A 19,009-nucleotide genomic window follows, 5' to 3' on the forward strand; every position below is an offset into this window, starting at 1 on the left:
TACTGACTACTTGATTTGGAAAGTAACTAAGTTACATTAAAAGTAATTTTTTTAGTTACTTTAAGCAGCTGCTAACAACAGCGCTCCGCCTCCTGTGAAAATTACATTAAGCTTTGCAAATACTTAATTGTAAGCTATTTTATAATGGTAACATCAACAATGTGTCTCCACATATAAGGTTGAACTGAAGAGGAGATTGTTTAATGGTTACAACAGTACAAAAAAGAAAAAAACGTGAGTAAGTTGTGTGGTCCACTGTTGTCTGGAAAACTCTAAGAAGGATTTTAAAGCCCCCATATCACCAGCCTCCAGGTTCTGCGTTACGGCCCTGCGTTTGGTGTCAGAGCGCAGCACACAACGCTCCTCCTGCGGCTCCACAACTCACATGGCTGCACAGATTTGTGACACTTATCTTAATATTAATAATTATAATGGCGTTTAGTTGCCATTATAATTATTGGCAACTACGGATACGTTTATTCGTGGCTGCTTTCACGTTTATTGCGCTGTTCATATTAGTCTCGATGTTTGCAGTTTTTTGGAGCTCAACGCGAAGTTCGACGTCATTCAGAGGTAATATATTAACTTGACATTAACAAAGACACAGCGCGACGGATCATCCGGGAAATGATGGACAGGGAGAGCCTGACTAAAACTACCTTAATGACGGACAAATTCTGGAATTTATTACGAGTCTCTGCTTATTTCCAAGCCCAAATGAGTAACTTCACATTCAAAAACGAGCCCAAAAAGGCGCAACCCGCCACTCATTAAATTTGCAAGCGACTTTAAAAATAAAATAAAAAGCCCAAAGCCACTTCTAATAATCGGACTTGGCGACAGACATTCAAAATAGTTCCTGTTTTTCTACCAACAAAATGCGCATCTCCCTCCATTGTTTACATTTCTGTCGCATAGGAAAGTTGGTCACTCGACAAGACACGTAGAGGAAATACGATTAAATAACAAAAGAATTTACTAAAGCACAGTAACGCAAAGTGATTTCGATAAATAACTGTAATCTGACAACTGGATTTGAAATAGCAACGCGTTCGATTACTTAGGCCTGTCAAATCAATCAATCGTACGATAAATTAAAACTATCGACGTCATTTTAATTATCGTCTCTTCCGGCCTTTTTCTCTTTCTGTTGATGACACTGAATGAAAAAAGGCTCAACTCCGGTGCTCTCCATAGACTCCCCCCTTACTCATTTCCTTAGTGTAAAGCCCAGCGCAGACGACACGATCTTAGAGCTGTCGGCCGATTGTCGGCCCATTTTCAAAACCTGACAGATCACACATTAGCCGACAGAAATCCTAGGTATAACGGTTCGATCGGTTCGGTCCTGCCGTGTGGTGTCCAACAATGAGCACAAAATAATCGCTAGAAGTTCAGTGAACTAATTTTAAAACCAGGCATTAATCAATGCTTTACTACAATCTACCTGCAATGCATGTGGCTAGTGTCAGCGTAAAGTCCTGACTGAATGAAAATCATTATAACCTATTTACGTCACGTTAACGAAGAACAGCTGAAAAGTTACCGGGTTTATCAACTGCGGTAGCAATTTCGCTCCAACTCCTCCCCTTGTCATTTCTATATTCTTTGCATGTTGAATAAACATTAATGTTGTTTCCACATATCATCTCCGATGTCCGCTGGACTTCGGGTTGCTCCGTGTCAGCTGTTTAGGATTCCCCTCTGTAATTTCCCTTCAGAAAGCAGGGAGGAGAATCTGAGCTTTCTGATTGGCTACCTGTCACATTCAACAGGCTGCGTTAAGATCCCAGTCGGGGAAAACCCCTGATTTGGATCGGAGCGGCAACGACAATCTACCGTAACACACCACACAATCTTAGAAAGACCAACGTTCTAAGATTATTGTAGAAAAATAGGAGCAAAAAATCATGTAGTGTGAACTATTGCATCAGGTAGTCGATGTGCCCATCTTCTCTATTTAAATCTAATTATTACTGAAGGGCAACATAAAATACAGACTTCATAATCTTTACTCTTTTAGTTGAATGCAGTATTTATTTCCACTTTTACTTTATGTTGTTAGGTTTTTTTTCAAGTGCATTTTTTGTTAATGGAGACTGAGAATCCATTTTATTTTTGTTTGTGGTTGTTTTGTTTATTTTGTTTATCAGCTCCAGTGTTAAGTGTTCTTTTGAAAATAAAGTGCATTTATCTTTGGCAGGAAATCGCATGCATTATTATGTCATTTCCATTAAATCAGTGTAAAAAGGTCTTCAAACAATATTATCGTTTATCACAATAATTTTTGAGACAATTAATCGTTCAGCAAAATTTGCTATCGTGACAGGCCTACTTGTTACTGAAAAAAGTGGTATATGTGTTGTGTGTATATACACTGCTCAAAAAAATAAAGGGAACACTCAAATAACACATCCTAGATCTGAATGAAAGAAATATTCTCATTGAATACTTTGTTCTGTACAAAGTTGAATGTGCTGACAACAAAATCACACAAAAATCATCAATGGAAATCAAATTTATTAACCAATGGAGGCCTGGATTTGGAGCCACACACAAAATTAAAGTGAAATAACACTACACGCTGATCCAACTTTAATGTAATGTCCTAAAAACAAGTCAAAATGAGGCTCAGTATTGTGTGTGGCCTCCACGTGCCTGTATCACCTCCCTACAACGCCTGGGCATGCTCCTGATGAGGTGGCGGATGGTCTCCTGAGGGATCTCCTCCCAGACCTGGACTAAAGCATCCGCCAACTCCTGGACAGTCTGTGGTGCAACGTGACGTTGGTGGATGGAACGAGACATGATGTCCCAGATGTGCTCAATCGGATTCAGGTCTGGGGAACGGGCTGGCCAGTCCATAGCTTCAATGCCTTCATCTTGCAGGAACTGCTGACACACTCCAACCACATGAGGTCTAGCATTGTCCTGCATTAGGAGGAACCCAGGGCCAACCGCACCAGCATATGGTCTCACAAGGGGTCTGAGGATCTCATCTAGGTACCTAATAGCAGTCAGGCTACCTCTGGTGAGCACATGGAGGCCCTCCAAAGAAATGCCACCCCACACCATTACTGACCCACTGCCAAACCGGTCATGCTGAAGGATATTGCAGGCAGCAGACCGCTCTCCACGGCGTCTCCAGACTCTGTCACGTCTGTCACATGTGCTCAGTGTGAACCTGCTTTCATCTGTGAAGAGCACAAGGCGCCAGTGGCGAATTTGCCAATCCTGGTGTTCTCTGGCAAATGCCAAGCGTCCTGCACGGTGTTGGGCTGTGAGCACAACCCCCATCTGTGGACGTCGGGCCCTCATACCATCCTCATGGAGTCGGTTTCTAACCGTTTGTGCAGACACATGCACATTTGTGGCCTGCTGGAGGTCATTTTGCAGGGCTCTGGCAGTGCTCCTCCTGTTCCTTCTTGCACAAAGGCGGAGGTAGCGGTCCTGCTGCTGGGTTGTTGCCCTCCTACGGCCTCCTCCACGTCTCCTGGTGTACTGGCCTGTCTCCTGGTAGCGCCTCCAGCCTCTGGACACTACGCTGACAGACACAGCAAACCTTCTTGCCACAGCTCGCATTGATGTGCCATTCTGGATGAGCTGCACTACCTGAGCCACTTGTGTGGGTTGTGGAGTCCGTCTCATGCTACCACGAGTGTGAAAGCACCACCAACATTCAAAACTGACCAAAATATCAGCCAGACAGCATAGGTACTGAGAAGTGGTCTGTGGTCCCAACTGCAGAACCACTCCTTTATTGAGTGTGTCTTGCTAATTGCCAATAATTTTCACCTGTTGTCTATTCCATTTGCACAACAGCAGTTGAAATTGATTGTCAATCAGTGTTGCTTCCTAAGTGGTGTTCCAAGGAAATCAAACTTCTGTGAAATCAAACTGTTTAAGGGAACACTTAAACAACACAATATAACTATATTGTGTTGTTTAAGTGTTCCCTTTATTTTTTTGAGCAGTGTATATATATATATATATATATATATACTGTATATGCAGGGTTTCCCGCAGAAAACTTGGTAAGCCCGGTGGAGCTCCTGTCATCTGTCATAAATGGCCACCGCATAAAAAGTAATCATTTCTCTCAGCATGAACTCTGAAAACACTGGATGTGAGGAGGTCTATTCTTAAGGTTGTCTGCAAAGTCAAACAGGTTTTAACAAATGGAGTTTTGAGCTGCGTGGCAACTTTTTTATGAGACCCTAGAGGACATGAGCAGACAATAAGTACAGATGCTATTGCCATCTGTTAATAGCTGGGGGAGTGGCACATAGAAACAATCATGTAAAGTAGCAGCTGTTTGGATCATACCTGTGGCTCCGGCCAGGTCTTCAGAAAGCTCTCCTTCTTCTGCCTCCAGGCTTCCCATGAAGTCTACATCATTTTCTCCTGACCTGAGCAAAAGGGATAGGAAACAAACTTCAGCTCAGTTTATGGCCCTTTAAAGGTGATCTATTATGCTTCCTTGCAGGGCCGTGCAGAGACCTATGGAGGGGCAGGGGCTCAAATTTAAAAAAGGGGTACATTGAACAAAAACTCCGTACAACAACATAGCAACAACCCATATTAATCAAGAATCTAATCGGATCCTACTATATCATTGCCATCATGCGAGGAAACGCAAAGCAAATATAGTCTATATTTTCCCCAACAGGTATAAAGTTTCTGTTTCTGCTGCTGACAGTCCTGGATGGCTGAGCTGATCTGAGACTGTAGCTGTTAAACAGACCAGAGGAGAGAAAGTCGCTGGTTATGAAATAAGCAAAATTGCTGCCATTTTACTAATTAAGCCCTAATGATATCTATTTTACCTCTAGAACAACCAGGCTGCAGACTGATTTATAGATCAAAAAACTCAAAGGGGTTAACTCTATATAATAGTTTGATATTAGCACCTCTGAGACCTAGAATTATAAGACTGGAATATCAAGGCAAAGAAAACTCAGTAGCGGCTGGTAGAGGCCATTCAGGGGCCTCCAGACATTCAGTTGACCTTCAGACACTCAGGTACCCCTAGAAATGGTTTAATTGTAACACAGATCATAGATCTAAACCTGTAGCATCTTTTATGGAGAATGACAATGTTATTACATTTTATTTAATGCATTCAGCTGAGAAAAATAAATAGTGCATTTAGGATTTAATTAGGAAGTTTACTTTGTAAAAGTTTAAAGAATCATCATGATAGTTTGATTGTTGTGTTACCATGGCTACAATATGGTGTAATCTTTGTGTTTGAATTGGGTTTGTTCACAAATACATCACAGCAAATAACCAATAATCAGTGATTGATTTTAAACTCTGCCAATAAACCTGGTCTCCCTCTCACAGATTCACCTGATCGACATTTAAACATGTTAGTCATGCTGAGGTTCTTAGTGGGAAGGGTTCCGGGGGCAGGAGGTTCTGTCTAAGGACCCATATTACCTTGAGCTGGCCCTGGAGGAACAGCCGCTGCGATGCGCATCTCTGGAATCTAACTGGAATCTACCTGGAATCCCCCGGTGGCCCCTGTCAGTCCGCCGATGCTTTGGGGACATTTTGATTCATTTAATTGTGGCATGTTTGGCTTTTTGCTGCGGTTCCAATTATTGCTACAATATTTTCTCTGATGTTTATTTTCTGAACTCTAAATGTTCAGGCCGAATCTTCCTTTAACACTTGAGGTTCTGCAGTAACTTCTGTTTACAGCCCAGAACCTCCAGCCCAGATCTCATCAACAGCGGCTTTAACCCGCCTGGTAGAAACGTTAAGGAGAAGCAGAGCGAACAGAGAGCAGGTGGTACCAGGTGGTACCGGCTTTGTTCTGCGTTGCGACTTGCGGTGACAGTCGGTACCGTGTCTTATATCAGGATGTCTGATATAAAGACAGATATTCTTTATATCTGTCGGTGGACCAACTCAAGCTGCCTGTAGCGAACCGGGTTTTTAGCAGAATGATCAAGTTAAAAGTCAGAAGTTTTCTCTGCAGCCGAAGCATTTCTGTGTTTAGGGGCGAGGCGGGTTTTGTCCCGCTATTGCAAGGACGATTATAAAAATAGAAATAGAAACAGTTTTTCTAGAGTCAATATCAGACCTACGTTTTTATTCACAAACCAGTGTATGAAAAAATATTCTTGCCCATAATTTGATAGTTAGAGGACACAGATCCGCCCCCCTCCTCCTCACCATGGACCCGGTGTCTGAACAACATGGAGGCTCTGAGAGTCATTATTAGACTGAGGGCAGCCAGACTAGTTTATTTTTACTAAATTATTATATTTAGCTAAATATTATTGCTGAGGCAAACAGGCCTTCTGACATACAGATTAAAAATAAAAATAAAATAAAAAAATTTGGGGAAAAAAATAAATAAAACTCAAAAAGGGCACTAGCATCAAGGATAAAAAGGGCAGGGGCTCAAGCCCCCTTTGCTCCCCCCTCTGCACGTGCCTGCTTCCTTGACCAGGTTGGGATATGGCTGTGGCCAACACAAATCATGTTCATCAAATTTATTGCACAAAATCATTCTTAATCAGTTTGTAGTCTGGTCAGTTCTACCTATTTTGAGCTCCTTTCAAAATGACTATACAACCGTACATCTTGCCTCCTGCACAACCACCAAAAATGCAACAAGTGGTTTCTGAATGGTAAGTCAACAGCTGGGCCTGTCGCAATAAGCAATAAATAATTCATCTTGAAAAATATTTAAATGAGCTCAATAATTTCCATTTGTATGACTTGTTGTTTTCCCTTCTGTCTCAAAAGGTTCTTTCTGAATGTTTTAAAAAGGTGGCAGACTATGAGAGAGGTTCCACTCACATGGTCTCCTCGTCTATGTCGTTCTCCTCCGTGTTGCTGGTGGCTGTGGAGCTTCCTGAGGTGCTGCTGCCATCCAGTGGGTTCACCTCCTCCTCAGTGAGGCAATCAACCTCCAGGTCTCCGTCAGACAGTTCCTGAACAACAACAAGTAGGTCAAATCTACAGAACCTGCATTCCTGCTGACAGGCAACAGAGAAGCAGACTTGTCTCTAAAGTAACAACAGCTTTTGATTTGGAAAGTCCGAACTTTCCAAACTCAAATCTCCAGAAATCTGGAAGTTGTCCGATTGTTAATGTAGAAATACAAACCTAACTGTGAATTTATAAAACATAATTCAACAGAAGCAAGGAAGGAAGAAAGGAATAAAAGAAGGAAAGAACGGAGAAAAGGGTGAAAGGACAGAAGGAAAGGAAGAAGGAAGGAAGTAATGAAAGAAGCAAGGACAGAAAAAAGACAGAAGATAAAGGGAAAATGGGAAAAATGAAGGAAGACAGGAAAGGAAGGGAAAAAGAAAGTGAGGAAGGAAGGGAGAAAAAAGAAGGGAAGAAAAGATGTGAGAAAGAATAAAGTGAAGGAAGAAAACAAGAAAGGAATGAAGGAAGGCAGGCAGAAATAAGGGAAGGAAAGAAAGAAAGAAGGAAGAAGAGGGAAACAAGAAGGAAAGCAGGAAGATAAATGGAAGGAGGGGGAAAATTAAAGAAGTAAAGAAGGCAGGAAACAAAGAAGCAAGGAAGGAAGGATGGAAAGGAAAGAAGGAAAATAAAGGAAAGAGGCAAAGGACAAAAATTAGAAAACAAAATGTAAGAAGCATGGAAAAAAGGAAGAGAGAAAGGAAGGAAGATAAAGGGAAAAAAGGAAGAAAAGGAAAACGTGAATCAAGGAAGAGAGAGTGACTGGATGACTATTACAGCTGGGTTCAGGTTAGAAATAATCTCTTATGCATTTATTTTTTTCTTCTCCTTCTTACATTTTTTTAATGAAACATATGAGCAAAAACACACTATCTATGAAAATTCAAATTATCTCTCAGCTACCACTTTGGTCTTACAAGTCTTACATTTGAGTCGTCATGCTGCGTTCTTTCCTCCTCTTCTCCTTTCTTAGAGTTGCTCAAAGTGGTCTGGGCGTCGTCATCACTCTTCACTGAGCCAGGGTCTCTCTCAGACGTTGCGGTGCCTGCAGTCAGTCTCAGGTCGGGGGGCGAGGAGCTGCGGGATGTCTGACGGCGAAACAACTCAATGGCCAGCCTCTGACGTCACACATGAATTAAACAGGTTAGAAAGGGTTTTGCAGGCATTACCAACTCAAATTTAAGACTTTAAGAACATTAATCATAAGACCTGTATAATGACAGAAATGTATAAAAAAATAAAACGCGTATTTTATGAAGCACTTTTTTCAAGAATGCATGTAGCACTGAGCAGAATGGCAACATTAGCTAGTCACTGGCAGAGCCGAACGTTGTTCAGTCAACTGACAGTAATACCAATGATAGATGCAAAAATACACCATGTTAAAATTATTATGCAAGTGATATTTCCTCAGATTTTCCTAAATGGTCAATGCAAATGATAGTCAGTATAATTTTCAAGTCATGAACTATTAGATAAATCAAATTTTACTGAACAAAGCTCCCCATGAGAACAGTATTTTTTTCAAAAATAAAAAGCTCCAAATGCTCTATCCCAAATTACTATGCACAGCAGATTTTCAAAACATTTTATGGGTTATTAACAACTGCAAATGGTCATTCTTTGAATGTGCAGAAGTGGTCACATTTACTAAAATCAAAAGCTATCTCAATCAATCAATTTTTTCATTTTAAGCCCTTATTTTTAGATACAAGAATTTCAGACTTTTTCTGATGCGTGGACACCCTGTGGTCAGCTGTATGAGGCTAAGCAACCAAAACATTTAGTTACTGGCTTACCTCTTTGAGGTTGTTGATCTGTTGTATGTAGCCGCTCTGAGCAGACTCCAACTGGCTGATGTACCAGTACTGATCTCTGCACTTCTGGAAAAATGTAGGTGAGCGAACCTGGTAGCTGCACAACAAAAATAAGTAATTGTCTATACTTATAATATACTGATACTTATTTTTTAAAAACCCACTAGTAATGTTTTTTTAGATCACATTATGAGAGTAGAAAGTGAGGCAACAATACCTGTGTTGCACAAATTGGAATTACAAAAATAAATTTGCTTAATGGAAACACATCAATTTCTAAATCAAAATTTTCAATAAAAAGTTTTTGATCTAGAATGAGGCAGTTTTTTATCAAAATTTATGTTTTTCGCAAAAATGCAGTGGAAAAACTTTTTGCATGAGACATGCCAGTTTGTGTACAGAAGCAATGTACTTATCGAAAAAGTTTTGTGCACATTTTTAATGGAAGCCCAAGTATAGTCATGTTTGAACTCACCGAAGGACCAGTGTGTCGGTCTGCATGTTCAAGTAGCCCTCACTGGCCAGCAGGTCCAGTCTGAAGAAGCGGTTGTAGCCCCAACATTCACCAATCTCGAAGTCTGAAGCAAACTCTCGGATGATGTTCTTGGTCGGGTCTCTGGACGCCTGGTGCACCATCTCAACACGGTATTCATATCTGAACAGATAATTTCAGACATGAAATTCTTGGTAAATGTGTGTCGAGATCGAATAAGCTAACTTTGGGGTAAGCAAGACCTTAAAAGAAAAATATTGAGTTTCCATCTACTGAATGTGATGTGGACAATTGTTAACAGGCTTCCAACAACACCACAACTTGAAAGCTAAAGATTTTGTTGTGGCCTTCAAAGTCCCAAAACCAAGGCTGTTGTTGGTAATAGGTGGTTTGTTTCTTGAACACACTTCTGGCTTGATTGTTTGAAAAAATATATGTAGACTATTTCTTGAAAAAATATGGATGAAACAATAACAAAAAATCTCTTACAACTTAGATGAAAACAAAAGTTGACTTACTCTAATGTTTCAAGTCAAACAAGTAGTAAAACAAAAATCACTCTACCTCACACTGAACATAAGACGTAGAAAAAAAGTCATCCACCACACCCCCTCATGTATTCTTAATCTCTTACATTAATGGGAGGGTCTAAAAGTTACCAAAGTTATCTAAACGATTCCAAATATAAAAATTAATCAAAGATTTTGGTTCTAAACTAACGGGAGCATCTTCTAACTGCCCAAAGAAAAACTAAATTGACAGAACTTATGATTTACAAAAAATCTACACAAATGGCCACAGCAGATTTCTTCCTCAAATATCTAATCTTCAAGCTATTTCTCCAATGAAAAAGTATTTCAGAAATTAACATTTTTGAAGTAGCCTGTGTAGCCTTGTAAGTTGATGAGCTTTCTACATAAGGAGAACTTAAATATTAAAAAAAGAAAACATTTTCAAAGAATTTGACAAAGAATTCAACGCGACATTGCAAATTTACTTTGCCGTCAGAAAAAAGGAAAATCAAAAAACCAGTTCATGCACTATCACAACTAGATCTCTTAAGTTTACCACGGCACAGATCACGCCATTCTTTATGATGACAAAAATCAGGGCTTCCCGAGCCCCTCACCAGTCTAAACAATGCTTGTTTTTGCTTTTATTATTATTATTTATTTTTTTAATGATATATTTTTTTACCATTAGCCGAATGCAAGTGTCTTTGGTGCACCGAGTGTTTCACTGGCAGAGCACAATCGTTCCTGAAAGATGGGTTTATAGTTCATGCAATGAATACAGTATGAGGCGGGAGCGGACCAATCGCACCGTTGGCGCCTCTGCGCATTGACCGCCTCATGCACTATCATAGCTGGATGTATAAAGTTTACAACGGCATGGATCACGTGCGCCTCCTTTCACTTAAACTGGACACAGGCTCAACACTGTATGGACATTTATATTAACCCCATCTGAGAACTCTCCAACTCTACCTTGTGTAGACTCTACCTTGTGTAGAGTTGGAGAACTCTACATAAAGGTAAAGGTACGAGTCAAGTTAAAATGTCACTGCATTTGCTCTGCTCGCGCAGCTCAATGTGAGCCACAAATATAGGTGTGCGTTGACAAATAACGCATGCAATAACACGCATGTCATTGCATGCGTGTTAAGCATGCAATGACAAAGGTATATCCAGGGATGAAAGTAGTTTTAAATTATTGCCGGTACTATGACAAAAATCGTCAGTGATTCATTGTGCGAACCAAAACAAATAAAAACATTAACTTTTATTGTACTATAGGATACCTGTATGGATAACACAGAAAGTGGAAGCAGTAAAATAATTACACAGTAATATTTTTAGATTCCTGTCAATGTAAAAAAAAATTTAACACCACATGTTGGGTCGCTTGTGAACCAACTCGTTGCCTCAACCACCAGGCTTAGCAAGTTTTCTGGGAGAAACCCTGCAAAATAAGTCATCTAGAGTTTAAAATTGCTTTTGGAAAAGAAGAAATATTAAGGTACTGCTTAAAGTCTATAAAATAAAAAATATTTATAAACAGATTCCTAGGAGGAAAGAAATAATTCCTACTTTGAGGTTTCAGGAAGTCCAGCAGACAGCTCGAGGAACACAGACAGATAGTTTCCACGGACGACGCCGTTACCATCCTGAGAATATCAAACAGCAGTTACCAGCTTTAAACAGAATCCTGGACATTTCTTTTCTAAATTACCCATCAAAAACATTGAAAAACAACTTCAGCAAATAAAATAGCTTCAGACTTACTGGGTAGACTTTAAGCCTCCAGCAAAGGCCAGATATCTGCAGAGGAGGACTGTAAACTGGGTCGGCCCGCTGCCTCAGAGTGCTACAAACAGAACAAACCCATGTTTAAACTTACAGAAATATGAACAAAGTGTGACTTTTTACTTTTCTGATCTCCAGAGAACATTTAATAATTAGTTGGATAGAAGGAGCAGCTCTGGCTGCAGATAATGAAGACATTAATTATGGGTTAAAAAAGCAAATAAATGGTAAAAACTCTATAAACCACACTGATTAATATGGAAAACACTAAAGCTCACACACATATATTGATCATCAATACTCCAAAAACACAAAATCTGCCTAGTTTCTAGTGCAAATATCTTAGTACACTTGAAATAATACAAACATAACTTACAAGTAATTTCTGCAAGAAATTTTGTTTTAAGTCAGTAATTCCTTAATATTGATGGAAAAACTACTAGCTCCACTGGCAAATTATTTCACTTAGTACTTTTTCACCAATATTAAGAAGTTATTTACTTTAGAAAGCTCATATATCTTGCTGAAAAGTTACTTAAGTCAGTCTTGAAAAAAACTAAAGATATTTGCACTGGAAACTAGATCAAAAATACTTGGTACTATTTTGTTTTTGCAGTGAACCACCACATTGATTGTTTTATTGTATATTAAAATGAATTGTTTTATTTCAGAAGCACAATGACACTGAAAAAAATAGATTTATTGTTATTTAAATAGGGAAACTATATATATCAACAAATAATTGTTTTGAACAAAGTCATTGGTGTCACTAGTCTTAGCACCACCATGATAAAAAAAAAGTACCTGAAAGGTTTTGATATCCTCTTTACTTTATATTGGTGAGAGTGTTGAGGAACCTTTAATTACTAAAAGAGAGCTTCATATGCATATACCCAGGGTATACATATGATGTGACCCGGGGTCACATTAACGGAATATTTTCTGTACTTGATCGTTTTTGAAAAATTTGATGCCGTCCGTCATTTGACAGGTTATAATTCACACACTTAACTGGTGCAACTGGGCAGACATTATAGACTTTAAGCAAAGAGTTCATTGCAGAGGCAACTAAAATCAATCAATAAAAAAATCTTATCTGAATATCATCTCGATGACACTAAACTAAATGTGTCTTGCCGATCGGGAGCTGACAGAGTGTTGAAGAGTTATGGAGAGGACGCTTTGGAGCACATCTGGTTCAGAAGCGCATTTCAAACCTATGGTTGAAATTCCAGTCTCCATTACACATAGAACAAAAAAATTAAAGAGAAGGCAATGTTGTGTTAATCCATTTGCATTCTAAACAGAGGAGCTGCCAGTTTATCTTGAGGACGTTAATTAGACTGTAACATGCACAGTGTGCTCATGCGTCACCCAAACTCTATGCAGCCATTTAGTCCGTCAGTAAACTGTTGTCTGCATTGAAAAACAGTTTTTACAGAATTTTACATATTTCTATTAGAAACTAAAAGCTACAAAAAAGAGACTAAATGTTTCAGTAAGCACAATATTTAAGCTTCTTTCTTTGCAGCCTAAATCAAATATTTACCTGAAGTTGATGAGTACAAAAGTGCTGGAATCATAAGCAGGAACCAGCTCACTAAAAACAAACATTCAGGTGAGTACATTGAATAGTTGTTATAAGCCATGAAATTTACTTAAAGCGTTATATTTTGTTTCCACTAAGGTTACCTAGTGAAGTCCGGGGGGACCGGCGTGGTGACGAACGACTGCATGGGTTTACGATGGACCTGCTGGAACATGAGCAGGATCTCTGGGCTCTTAGAGATCAGTTCACTCTTACTGCACGAGTGAAGCTGTGCAACACAAACACATGCAAAACACAAAGGTCTTGCTGTGAAACCACTCAAATATGAAATATACTCAAATCTAAATAGTATGCAGCAGTTGTCATAGTTCTGTCAATAATCTGTTTTATCTGATCAACAGTTCATATTTTTACAGTTCTAAACCATACCCTAACCCTACCCTAATCAGTGGTGGAGAAAGTACTCAAACAATTCAAACAACTCAAACAATGTACTTAAGTAAAAGTACAAGTAAACAGACAAAATGTACTCTAGTAAAAGTACCACATTAACATTTTTACTTGAATAAAAATAAAAAAGTACTGGCTGTTAAAAATACTTAAAAAGTAAAAGTACTTGCTAAATGTATCACCTAATCACTAATACAATGTCATTAAGTGAATCTATTTCATTTTAATACATCAGTAATGTGCAATTTTAATGATCAATGCAGCAGATAAAGCATGTTTTTATTGTGTTTTCTCTCTAAGACAGTTTAGATCTAGATTTGTGATTCTAAGAATCAAAATTTCAGGGACGACCTGCAGGGTTACATGTTACAGGTTACAGGCAAAATGAGAGGAATTATTATATCTTTGAAATGTTTTATTTAGCACAAAATAAACACATTCAAGAGAAAGTTGTCTCCCTGAAAAAGGGACTTTAAACAGAACTAACAAGTGTCAAGCGATTTGAAAACGTCTTGTCTCCCGTCCTAACACAGCATGAACTTCACTTTTTTTGCCACTAGTGGCAATCGAGTGAGAATTGATAGAATAGACGCTACAGTAGAGGCTGGGGTTACGTTATGCATCCATTAGATGGAACTGCGCTAAAGGGAATGTCAACAAAATAGTCAGATAAGTCAGTCAAACTTTATGAATGAATTACAAACCTTTATTAATAAATTACAAACCAGACAACTCCGTTAACTCCCAAAATGAAAAAACAGCTGTATTATTATTTTCCCCGAATCAGTGACGTAGCTGTAAACTTTAAACAGCAGTTCAGCTGTAAACACACAAAATAAACATGTAAAACTCACTTTATTAATTCATTACTCATCCACGAATCCCTCGAATTCTTCTTCTTCAGTGTCCGAATTAAACAGTTGGGCTAATGCGGCATCCAACATGCCCGGCTCCGCTTCGTCAAAGTCCTCATTAATCGAGTCAATGTCGCTGCTGTTGTCTAGCAATTCAGTGACAATTCCTGCCTTCCTGAAAGCTCGGACCACAGTTGAGAATGATATATCAGCCCAGGTATTTACGATTCACTGGCAGATAGTGGCGTATGTCGTCCGGCGCTGTCTCCCTGTCTTGGTGAACGTGTGTTCGCCTTCTGTCATCCACTGTTCCCACGCAGTTCGCAGTCTAGCTTTGAATGCCCTGTTGACACCAATATCTAGCGGCTGGAGTTCTTTTGTCAATTATGGAGAGATTACGTCTTTTCATAAACCTAAAGCACCAAGAAGGACCGCCTCTAAATTCATTAATGTTAAGTTCGCGTGCTAGCGCTGTTGCCTTGATTTGAATAGTGATTGTACTGACACTTCTACTTGCTGCTCTCTGTTCAACAACCCACTGTTCGAGTTTGTCCTCCAACTGTAGCCATCTCGCTTTGTTCCCTCGGAAACTCTTTTTAGTCTTTTTTACTTGGCGCAGGTCATCTTCTTGCTTCCTCCACTTCCGCACCATTGATTCATTAATATTAAATTCTCTCGCTGCTGCTCTATTCCCATGTTCTTTTGCGTGACTGATCGCCTTGAGTTTGAACTCTGCCTCGTAAGCCCTAACCCTAACCCAAGCAGTCCGATTTTGCACAACTGCACTATGGCACATTTGCTGTACATTTATATTTACATATACATATCTGCATTTTTTTTAAATCTTTGCAAGGACTGCTCTTAAGTTGCTTTTTATATTAACAGCATTTCATATTTTTACAATTTATAGACAACTACTACTCAGTGGTAGTTGTTATTGTGTCTTGTCTCTATGCTGTAACTGCGAAGTAATTTCCCTGCTGGGATGAATAAAGTACTTCTATTCTATTCTACTCTATTTTCGGGTCTTTACACAAATACAAATGGAAATGGCACACTTCGCTCAGTCATATATCCCAGCGTGCACTTCTTCTTCTACGGGGGAAAATGAAGTCGGCGGCTGCTTACTGTAGTTCCGAGACCTGCTGTGGCTCAATATTGGTCCATATAAAAAGTGCCCCGGATTTTAAGGCGCACTGTTGGCTTTTGAGAAAATTGAAGGTTTTTAGGTGTGCCCTATAGTGCTGAAAATACGGTACATAAATGACTTTTTATTTTGCACTTAAGAAAATCAGCTATGTCACAAAGAACAAGCTCGATAAATTTTGAGGAATCTGGTCTGTCTTTACACTTGACTGATCCAAAATGATATCCAACTCGACGGGTGGAAAGAGGCCTTGTTGTAAGACAAACTGGTGTTTTTACTGGCTGGTCTATTGAGGGTCTGCTGCAATTTCTTTTTCTTCTCCCATGTCCTTTTGGTTTTGTCTTGTCTGGGTCTATATTTTTTGTATTTGTAAGTGAGTATACATGTTCTTGTGGTCTTGTTAAAATCAATAAAGGTTTTTGTTTTTTTAAGCGCAATGTGACTTAGATGTAACATGTAATGCAAGCGCTTTATCGAAACAAACTGTGCTTTGTTACAGTACTTCGTAGGTAACAAAGTACTTGAACTTCGTTACATTCCAACACTGTCCATAACTATTTTTGGTTATTTCTTTCTCAAGCGTTTTTTTTTATTATGCAAGATTTCTCAAAGTTGGCATTAGTAGAAATACAGATTTATTTTTAAAAAGGGTATATATTCTTCTCAGGCAGCCAGTAATGAATTCAAATCTTTGAGCTTCCAGTTTTGAGGACTAAACTATGCTAAATAAACTAAAATAAGCTTAAACCAGGGTGATTGTGACAGAACAATGTAATCTGTTGGGTGGTGACAAGAGTGGTTTCTGGATTGCTTTGGATACTAAAGCAATTGATCTGTGAACAACAGACCTGATGCTCGACCTCCTGCAGCAGAGATTCCAGCAGCTCCGTCTCCTGGGTCAAAGACGTCTTCTGGCCTGTTGGGGAGGACAAGGCATTTCTATTTGCAGTTTGCTGAATGCGAGCCCTGATGGAGGACTGCAGATTTTGTGTGTGGGTGCTGCTGAGAGCAGGCATCCACTTGCTCCTCATAAATATTTCAAATGTGTATTAGTCATATCTAAAGGCCGCTCTGCTGTTTTCAGTACCAAATTGAAATTTTTTGTTGAAGAGAAGAAAAAAAAACACCTCAGGCCACATTTTAGTACAATGACAACAATAAGATCTTTTCAGATGGGAAAAGCAAAACAAAAGGGCTTCAAGGTGACTGTTGTAAGAATCACTGGTTCAATCCTAGGGTTTTACACGTTAGGACATTATATAGAAATGCAACAAATTTCCCCATATCAATATTAAACAAAGATCAAGCCAAAATAAAAAGAAGGAGCTGGGTGTTTCCATTGAAACAGCCTTAATGCAATCTTCCACACACCAGTGAGAAAGATTATTCACAAATCAGAAATCTTTAAGACACCTGACAATTTTCCCCAAAAGTGATCATCTCAGGACTTTCAAAGTGTGCAAAACTCAGAGAAAAACTCTTCAAGCATCCATCAGCAAGTTTAACTGCTAAAGAGCATTTTTCCAATTTTCTGCTGCTTCCAGATCAGTTTTCGGTGTCCTACCCATGAGAGTGATGAGTTTGTTCTTCAGCTGGTTGTCCAGACGAGCGATCATCATTTCCACCGCATTCCGGATCTCCCTCACCCTCTCGTCCTTCGCTCCCCTCACAGCCTCCACGTTTCTCTCCTGAGCAAGAAAACATAAATCAGTGTGTGCCTCCTAGAGGACACTTGTGGTAAAACATGCTGGATAAAACTTAAAAACATTATGTGCACTAATTGTAAATTAGTGGCAGACCAATGACCACAACTGCAGCTGGCTGAAGTTAACAATCTCTGCAGCTTTTTTATGATGCAAGACAAGTCAGGAATTGATATAGTGATCTGGACTTGCACAAAAAAATCTAAAAGGAGGTTTTTACATACCTTTTGTAAAAAAAAGTAAGTCTGTAATTTTTCTGGCATAATTTGAGAGCACACATTTTCAGTCTGAAAGTAAGTTTTCATGTCTTTTGTTCTCAAAACCTTTAATACTTGTCCTTACATTTTCAGTGTGAAAGCAGGACTTCATGTCTTTCTTCTCAAAACTTGTAATGCTTGTGCTCAAAACTTCTGCTCTCTTTCAAATATTCACTGTGCTCTGTCAAACCTTTCTTCTCACGCTCAAAACCTATCTCTGCTCAGATCAAATCTCTGCTTGCAAACCTCTCTGCTCCCTTGCAAATCATTTTCTGCTCGTCCTCGGAGCAAAAGAGCACCATCGCAGGGCAACCTCTCAACCAATAGAATGAAAGTGTTATACTGGGTGTGTTTGTTTTCTACTAGTGGCTGTGTGGCTACTCTTGATTGCAGCAACCTGCACCGCCCACTGGAGAAACAACCTGAGCTTTATGCTCCGTGTTACACTAAATATCCACCAGCATTGTGCTACTAATCGCTGACAGCCTACTGATATATATATATATATATATATACACAGTATATACAGTATATATATAAAAAAATTCCCCAGTAATTTTTCAACATCAATGGGTTATTAATTGTTGCCTATTTCATGTGCTTTCTGAAATGCTCTACTTGCACTCATTTAGCTCACAAATTAAACATGATATTTTGTTTTAAAAACCTGATTGGGCCAAAAACAACATATTTTATGCCTGTTCTTGTGTATTGCTCCACTGTATACGCATCCTGTCTCATTGAACCAAGTTTGTTACCTTAGAGTCCTCTAACTAACATGGGCGGTTTATTTTTCCGTCCAATTTAATGGGAGTGTTATTTTCTATTTACGTAAGTGAAACGAAACTTTGAATTTGTTTCTTTGTGCCGTTTTAGTGGTTCTACCAATCTGGAATCCAAAAACTCTAGCACACATCTAAACACGACTTATCTTTTACATTTGTATAAAAGAGGACCACTTTCTCTAAACCAGGGGTCTCAAACTCCAGTCCTCGAGGGCCGCAGTCCTGCAACTTTTAGATGTACCTCTGCTGCACCACACCTGAATAGAATAATTAGGTCATTAGCAAGGCTGGGAGAACTGATCTACACAAGCAGGAGGTAATTAAGCCATTTCATTCCAGCGTTTTGTACCTGTGGCACATCTAAAAACTGTAGGTCTACGGCCCTCGAGGACTGGAGTTTGAGACCCCTGCTCTAAACCTTGAGACACTTTCTTAAGAGGAAAGACACATAGCTGCTTTGTGACTTTAATTTAAATTGCACAAGTTTTTCAACTCTGGTATTTTTTTTTTTATTCTGTAAGAAACAATTTAACCATTTTTTAAGAATCTATTTAGATCCATTTACACACAGTCTAAATGTGTCAGCATCATAATAAAAGCTGCAAGCTGTTCTTCAAAATAACTGTTGTTACTGTTTTATCACAAAATATAGCACAGTAAAAATTTAAGATTTAACTAATGTAGACACAAAGTGGCGAAC

At 39.1% G+C, this 19,009-nt stretch overlaps 1 protein-coding gene and 1 long non-coding RNA gene across 3 annotated transcripts in view; one reads left to right on the forward strand and one right to left on the reverse strand.

Annotated features, from left to right (window-relative positions):
- trim37 (tripartite motif containing 37) overlaps positions 1 to 19,009 on the reverse strand; it is a 43,257-nt gene that overhangs the window by 18,245 nt on the left and 6,003 nt on the right. For both annotated transcript variants that reach the window (XR_003597277.1, XM_028031467.1), the window contains exons 8-18: positions 17,129 to 17,252; positions 16,413 to 16,480; positions 13,257 to 13,381; positions 13,114 to 13,164; positions 11,544 to 11,625; positions 11,349 to 11,425; positions 9,241 to 9,420; positions 8,748 to 8,862; positions 7,875 to 8,066; positions 6,817 to 6,950; positions 4,327 to 4,409 (exon numbers count right to left, since the gene is read on the reverse strand). Coding sequence is in view for 1 of the 2 variants with exons in the window: in XM_028031467.1 (XP_027887268.1) it covers positions 4,327 to 4,409; positions 6,817 to 6,950; positions 7,875 to 8,066; positions 8,748 to 8,862; positions 9,241 to 9,420; positions 11,349 to 11,425; positions 11,544 to 11,625; positions 13,114 to 13,164; positions 13,257 to 13,381; positions 16,413 to 16,480; positions 17,129 to 17,252 (1,231 nt within the window). In the remaining variant the exon portion in view is untranslated. The remainder of the gene's footprint in view (positions 1 to 4,326; positions 4,410 to 6,816; positions 6,951 to 7,874; positions 8,067 to 8,747; positions 8,863 to 9,240; positions 9,421 to 11,348; positions 11,426 to 11,543; positions 11,626 to 13,113; positions 13,165 to 13,256; positions 13,382 to 16,412; positions 16,481 to 17,128; positions 17,253 to 19,009) is intronic.
- Positions 6,776 to 17,217, forward strand: LOC114153130 (uncharacterized). Its single transcript, XR_003597278.1, has 3 exons — positions 6,776 to 6,964; positions 7,922 to 8,091; positions 17,109 to 17,217. It is a non-coding gene; the product is annotated as an uncharacterized LOC114153130 (long non-coding RNA).

This window comes from Xiphophorus couchianus, chromosome 11 (assembly GCF_001444195.1).
Source record: "Xiphophorus couchianus chromosome 11, X_couchianus-1.0, whole genome shotgun sequence".
NCBI lineage: Eukaryota > Metazoa > Chordata > Actinopteri > Cyprinodontiformes > Poeciliidae > Xiphophorus > Xiphophorus couchianus.